Raw genomic sequence first — 7,234 nt, forward strand, 5'->3', positions numbered from 1 at the left:
TCCAGAAACACACGGCACATGTAGGGAGGTTTTAGTTTATTTTTATAAAATCTGAGCTGGCTGAGCTTCGGGGTACCAGCGACAGCTCCTTGGAGGATGGGATATCTGCTGGTCCCGCCTCCCAGGTCAGGGAGAAGGAGGTCTCGCGCCAACAGCTGCATCACAAGCAGGGCAGGGGACAGGAGGGGGAGAGGGAAGCTCCTGAGGCTCCGACACTGCTTGCTTCTCCCTTCTCCCCATTCCCTTCCCTTCCCAGCAGAGCCTGGCCACCTGGCTGGCCAGGGGCAGAGCAGAGACCCAGGAGCAGTCGGAGAAAGGTGGATGGGAACAGAGCACCAAGGGGAGGGGGCCCTAGGCCCAAGGGAGGAGGGACCTAGCCCTTCCCCCACAGCTCCCCACTGAATTCACAGCACAGAAAACATCTCTAGTCCAACAACTCCACGTGGAGGTATACTGAGTCCAGGGTCCCAAGGGGCAGGCAAGTGAGAGATGGGCGGGGGCAGTGAAGACGATGGCAGGCTCAGGAAGGGAGGCGGCACAAACTTCCTCCTATCCGTGGGAGGAGACGATGGGGCGACTGATATTGCTGTTGGTGGTCATGGCATTCAGCTCCCACCTGGAAGACCAAAAATGAATGGCAAGCAGAAAAAACAGAAGGGGGTAAGCCCAGAATTCCTTGAAGGAAACTATACCCATACCAGTCTAAAGCTCAACTACCCACAACCACCTTTTCCGTAGTCTTTAGAGCTTACCGGTCAGACTTCACCCACCATCAAATCCAATACCCCCTACTCCTCCACCTCCAAGCTCATGTGGACTCATTGTGTGTGTGTTTTTTTCCCCTCCTGAATTCAAGCCGATGGGATCGGTATACCCATAACAGTACATGTCCCAATCCACCTTTCCTGCTCTGCTCAGGTTGAACCAAGTAGCCCTACCCAGCTTTCCATTTCTGTTGTCAATTTCCACCAGTTCAAGGCCTTTCCATCCATCCTGAACATTAAAAGGTACTTTTTCTACAATTTTTAATATATAAAGGCTCACTAAATACCTCATTAAGCCTAGACCAAAAACAACCTAGTTAGTTAGTTGCTCATGTGTCCATCTTTGGCCAGTCTGATCTTTTTACCAGTCCCAGCCTATATACTTTGTACCAAAAAATAGTATATGCAGACTCAGGTTTCGTGAAATGGTGAGGAGAGGGAGAGTGTCAGAATAATCCAAAGAGCAAAATGACACAAAAAGTATTTGATGCTTGATCTGAACTGAAGTACTGAAACCAAAGAGAACAGCCAGTGCCTCCCTTAGTTCTGAAAGCTCCTAAACCTGCCAGGTGCTGGTGGCTCATGCATGTAACCCTAGCTACTCAGGAGGCTGAAATCTGAGGACTGTGGTTCAAAGCCAGCTCAGAGGAAAGTCTGTTGCAACTCTTATCAGTAATTAACCACCAATAAAGTGGAAGGAGAGCTGTGGCTCACGTGTTAGAGCACTAGCCTTGAACAAAAAAGCTCAGGGACAGTGCCCAGATCTTCAGTTCAATCCCCAGTACCAGTCCCACCCTCCCCACCCCACCCCCCCAAAACAAAGCCTTGTCTTTTCTTTGTGGCTAGGTTCTAAAATTTAATCAGCTGTTCTCACAATATTAACAATCTATAGGCTCAGGTCTCCGGGAGCTTGATCAAAAAAAAAATTAAGTTTTTAAATTTTTTTTCCTATAATATATGCAGCTGACAGCTTTGTTCTATGATAATAAAGGTGTTATGCCTTCACCTCTTCCTCTCTTTCCTCACAAGAACTACGTGTCCTCTGTAGCAAAACAAAACAACTGTCCTCCATACTGGGCTGGAACTAATCAGGTCACACCTGTGCTGCTTACGCACACCTGTGCTGCTTACTCACCCTCAACTAGTCCATACCCTGCAACCACTGGCCTTACCTGATATCATGAGGCAAACAAGACTGGTCCAGGTTATACTGAATTACAGCCAGTTTGCACAGAGTCTTCAGACTAGGGCCTTTAAAAGAGGGGTGAGGGGAAGGAGATAGTCAAAGACTGGGACAGGGCCAGCCCTAGCTGTCACCACCCAAAGACCAGGGCTCCCAATAGCTGCAGCACCTCAGAAGAAACTATACTTACTAAAATCCAAAATGTGTAAGTCAGAATGATCTATGAGGTCAAATTCATCTCCTAGGCCTTCCTCAGGAGATGGGCTGGAGGGATCCAAAGAGAGCAAGGTTGGAGGAAAAAAAAAAAAAACTACCTATGAGGCCTTCTTGCTCTAATACTTCACTCTCTCCTGTAAGTCACAGACATGATGAGCCTCTCTCCTCCTTACCTGGTACCCCCAAAGAGGACAATCTTGTCACCAACAATACAGCAGCACTGGCGCCGGCGGGGACATGGCCCCTTCCCCTTCGGTTCAATCTTTTTCCAGGTAAAGGACACTAAAAAGAAGTGTATATGGACATTCAAAACCTGCCCAGTCCATATAGCTTCATCCCCTCCTCACCCACTCAGGACTTATTCTTTCTCTCCCATCTCAACTGTTCTCCTAAAGGCAGTGCTTTTTACCAGGATTAAACTTCCAGAGGTCATGGAAGTGCCGATTTAGCCTTGCGTTATAGCCACCAAAGATGTACAGCTCCCCGTTGTAGCCAACTGGAAGGACAGAGAAATGTCAAGAGTGTGCAGGCAGCACAAGGGAGGCTGCGGGAGAGCAGCAGACACTCACAGGCAGAATGGCTCCGGCGCCCCTCGGGCAGCACTGGAGTGGGTGGACAGTCCAGCCAGGCCTCAGTTCTGGTGTCAAAGACGCGGATACGGTTGCAGTAAATCTCATTGTTGGAATGGAATGGCCCGAAGCGGTCTGCACGTCCCCCAAAGACATACATTTTATTGCCCAGCATTGTAGCGGAGTGAAAATCCCTCCAGCGTGCAGGGTTACCCTGGACAAGAGCAGAGAGAGAGAGGAAAGGAAGTGGGTCAGATGGGGGGGGGGGGGGAATCTGCTCTCATTGGGCTTTCTTACGAGTTCTTCAATGAAGGGTGGGATCTGGGAAAAGAAGCAAAGCCATACTTTTGTACAAACAAGGGTCCACATCATGGTTCCTGTGTCCAGCTTGTGGATGTCATTGGAAAAGCAGTCCGCCTGAGTGGAAAGAGGAAAGGGAAAACAAAAAACAAAAAAAGACAGTGCCAGTGGTCTCACTCTGACTCTCTGACCCTTCCATCCCACCATGCTAACTTCCCCTTCCTTCTCATTCTCACACGGAACCTCTCATTTCTTCTCAGACATACCAGCTGCTCATAGCCCCCGAAAATGTACATGATCTTCCCCAGGACACAAGCTGAATGCCCATCCCGGGCCCCAGGAACTGTTCCCGACACTCGCGGAGTGGACCATCTGTGAGTATCTGAGGGAGAGAGGCAATGACCTAGATCAGCAAGTGAGGTCACTTCCTCTTCAATCCCAGGGCACCCAACTCCCCAAACACCCCCCAGCCACACCATTATTCCTAAGCTCCTAAGGCACCATTTAGAGGAACACAGTCTCATAGAGATCCATACTCACTGACGTCAAAGGCATAGAGTACATTGCAGGCCCCTTCCGTGTCGTTCCGCCCACCCCACAGGAAGACTGTGTCGTCGATGAGGACGGTTGAATGTCCATATCGCATGTAGGGTACCACAGGCGCCTGCCCACGGACAGCGGGCCTCACTGGGGGCAGCTTTGTCCAACGCAAGGACACTGTGGGAACGGCTCTGTTCAGACCTAAGAACTTGGCTCCAGGCTGCCCACCTTCGGCCAAATCTGATATTCCTCCCCGGTCCCCTGAGCCTCAGGAATCACCACTGAACTGCACTCAGGTACCCGCTCTCCTCTCTCCCTGATAGAGGCGCGCAGGGGCAGTGCCAGCAAAGACTCACCTGCGTTGAAAATGTGCACATCTATCTGTCGCAGCGTCTCGTAGTCTTCACCAGAGCAGTAACCCCCGAAGGAGTATACTCGGTGCCCAACAGCCACCGCAGCATGGTTCACCCTGCGTGGCCCGCCCTCCAGATGCACTGTCCACCGTAACATCCCCTGGGCCACAGGTTACAGCAACATGCCCCCCCGGCACGGCCTGCTGCCTCTGCTACCTGCACACAAGTCAGCACCACAGGCTCCTTAGGCCAGTCTTCTGCCCAGCTGGGACAGCCCCAGGACCAGCCCTTGCCTCCAAAAGTAACCCTGGTGGCTCTCCTACACACCCTTCTGCAGGGTTTACTAGTCACGGCTCAGGTGGCAGGCCCTGCCCCAGGGGAGCTGCCGAGGTCAAGGAGCTAGCCCTGGCCCTGTGTTCTCCCACAGTGAAGGGTGGGGCCACCTCAACTTGATTGCCAACTCAGAATCTGCTGATCAGAGTGGCCCCCTACTCGTACAGGCTCAACCCTGTCCTTGGCTTAGCACAAGCTTCCAAGCCCCCTTCCCAGGTGGGGTGTGTTCTTCTGTCTCTAGCCCTCCTCTGCTTACTGCCACCTCTCGAAGAATCTCCATGCTCTTAAAGGTGGGGAAAGGGATCTCAAAATACTCACAGCTATTAATAGCCTAGCCAGTCCATTGAAAACTGGCACAGGTGCTTTAAAGCAAAGATGATTTGAGAGTAGAAGAGTGCCCTTACCCAGGACAAGGAACTCTACGTGACCATAGCTGATTGGTCCCTCACAGCGAGTTCTTGTCAAGATGAGCTCTTGTCCCTGGATCACCCAGGGCTCCCACAGGCACGAGGAGTTCCTTTGACAGCTGTGCCGCATACATTGCCAGGACTAGAAACTTAAGCCAGTTGCCTGGGATTATGTGGTATGTATGACTGGGATTAGGGGTAGGGAAGAGGGGTTTTCTCCTGCCACTTCCCCAATCCTAATGCTGTATGCTGTAGTAGAGAATAAACCCTGTCTAGCAGCGATTCCCTACTTGAGTCCCTAAAAGGGGGACAGAGATAGCAGGAGGTGCTTTGGAAAGGGGGGGGGGGAGGGTGTAGCTGGGTGCCAGTGGCTCATGCCTGTAATCCTAGCTACTCAGGAGGCAGAGATCTGAGGATCTCAGTTCAAAGCCAGCCGGGGCACAAAAGTCCAAGAGACTCCTTTTTTTTTTTTTTTTGGCGGTCATGAGGCTTGAATTCTGGGTCTGAGCATTGTCCCTCAGCTCTTCAGCTCAAGGCTAGCTCTCTACCACTTGAGCTACAGCACCACTTCCAGTTTTCTGGTGGTTTATTGGAGATAAGAGTTTCATGGACTTTCCTGTGCTGGCTGGCTTTGAACCTTGATCCTCAGATCTCAGCCTCCTGAGTACCTAAAATTACAAGCGTGAGCCACCAGCACCAGGCTCCGTGAGACTTTTTTTTTTTCGTCAGTTGTGTGGTTTGAATTCTAGGCTTGGGTACTGTCTGTGAGCTCTTCAGCTCAAGGCTAGCATGCTACCACTTAAGCCACAGTGCCACTTCCGGCCTTTTTTACTGTTTATGTGGTGCTGAGGAATCCAACCCCGGGCCTCATGCATGGGAGGCAAGCACTGTACTGCTAAGCCTCTTTCCCAGTCCCTCCATGAGACTCTTATCTCCAATAAGCAACCAGAAAACTGGAAGTGGCGCTGTGGCTCATGTGATAGAGTGCTAGCCGTGATCTGAAGAGCTGAGGGACAGCACCCAGGACCTGAGTTCAAGCCCCATGACCGACAAAAAAAAAAGTAAAAAATTCCATTGGGCAAGACAAGAAAAAGATCCAAGCATGAAGTGTCACGGTCTCTTAAAGACAATCTGCCAACCTAGTCATAACAGTTTATTTGAGGGTGCCTTTAGACAAATCCTCTTGAAATTGGCAATGTCTTTGCTGGCAGACACCTGCTGGGTTTGGGCAGATCACTTGCTCCCTGTTCAAAAAGTCTTGGCAGACAGACCAGAGAGAACCTCAAACCAGGAGAATTTTTTTTTCAAACCCACCCAAGTAAGGGAGACCCTCTTGAAAGAAAGATATAGCTCTCACTCCTCTAGACTACCAGTCCTACCCACTCAAGCTACTCCCCCCCAACTCACATCTGTCTTAAATAGCCACCCTGTCTAACCTGAAACAGCTCCAGCCAGAAGCTACTCTCACTCCATTACTCCACCTCTCTGTCCAAAATACCTTAGATCTAGGCTTATAGGGGCAGGAGATTGAAGATCTTAAGAAGGAAAGAAGGAAGGCTTTCTTCTGTGTCCCCCCCCCCACCCTCTAGTCTCCCCATAAATTAAAATTTAAAAATGCGCACACAGCTGAAGAGAAGCGATCCCAGCCAAGGTGGAAAAGGAACCTTAGCTTCTTTCATAAGGGCAACTTAAACTCAAGAAGAACAAGCCTCAGGCTCGGAGGCTCCGTGTCTGGGTGGCCCCATCTCCATCACTAAGCTTATTTCCTGAATGTACCCACCCCATCCCTGATCTCTTGCAATTTCCACTCGTCATTGGTGGCCCTTCTTGATCTCCTGAGAGCTTTCAGGTTTTCTCCTTTTTTCCTTCTCCCACCACTTCAAGGTCGACAGCCCTCCATCTTTCTGCTTCCACGGAGGGAAGAAAGAAAAACAAAACACCCTGATATTCATTGTTCCCTTGCCATCTTGGACTTTGGCCCCTGAAATGACTATTCATGCTTCCTTCCCCCCCTTACCCTCCACCCCAGCCTCCTCTCCCCGCAACGCCACACCCCCCACTCCCTTCCATTAAGCCAGCTTCCCGGTCTTCGTCTCCGTAACCCAGACTCCCTCCCACCCGGTTCCCTCCCCCAGCCGCCAGGCCTCCCCCGCCGGCCCCCTCACCATGCTCCCGCAGCCCTGCCAGGCCCCTCAACACTCTCCTTTCCCGTCATCCCCCTAGTGCCTCCCCACCCCCACCTCCCCGCCCCGCCCCTCCCCCACCACCTCGGCTCCGAGCATGGGCGTCGCCTGCCCTCCCAATTCCTCCGGGCCCTTCAACCCATCCGAGTCTACCTGCCAGGCCGGGCCGGGGCGGGGCCGCGGATCCTCGCGCTGCCTGCAGCCTAGAACCCGTTGCGCGCCAACCGACTCCGCGGTGCCCAACGAGATAAACACAGCCAGGCTCTGTCCTTCCGGCGAGCAGCAGGGAGCGCACGTGCGGCCGGAGCTGCTTGCCCGACGCCTTCCGGGATTTGTAGTCCGCAGCTTTCCTAAAGATCGAAAGCGAGAAGTGGGCAGCCGCCAAC

General features: G+C 52.0%; 1 protein-coding gene across 3 annotated transcripts; it reads right to left on the reverse strand.

The window, feature by feature from the left end:
- Positions 1-19: 19 nt before the first annotated feature.
- Positions 20-7,213, reverse strand: Klhdc3 (kelch domain containing 3). Of its 3 annotated transcripts, XM_042671809.1 has the most exons (12): positions 7,002-7,199; positions 6,446-6,569; positions 3,929-4,141; positions 3,573-3,749; positions 3,299-3,414; positions 3,078-3,149; positions 2,733-2,946; positions 2,573-2,659; positions 2,337-2,445; positions 2,138-2,211; positions 1,937-2,015; positions 20-616 (listed from the first exon to the last, which is right to left on the reverse strand). In XM_042671809.1, the coding sequence occupies exons 3-12, from the start codon at positions 4,080-4,082 to the stop codon at positions 550-552; spliced, it is 1,149 nt and encodes a 382-aa protein (XP_042527743.1). In that variant the 5' UTR covers positions 4,083-4,141; positions 6,446-6,569; positions 7,002-7,199; the 3' UTR covers positions 20-549. The 3 variants fall into 3 exon arrangements, with proteins under 3 accessions (XP_042527743.1, XP_042527742.1, XP_042527744.1); XM_042671808.1 differs by lacking the exon at positions 6,446-6,569 and having other exon boundaries at positions 7,002-7,213; XM_042671810.1 differs by lacking the exons at positions 6,446-6,569; positions 7,002-7,199 and adding an exon at positions 6,831-6,850.
- Positions 7,214-7,234: the final 21 nt, after the last annotated feature.

The sequence above is a fragment of the Dipodomys spectabilis genome, unplaced genomic scaffold, assembly GCF_019054845.1.
Source record: "Dipodomys spectabilis isolate Male_0828 unplaced genomic scaffold, ASM1905484v1 ptg000669l, whole genome shotgun sequence".
Lineage (NCBI taxonomy): Eukaryota > Metazoa > Chordata > Mammalia > Rodentia > Heteromyidae > Dipodomys > Dipodomys spectabilis.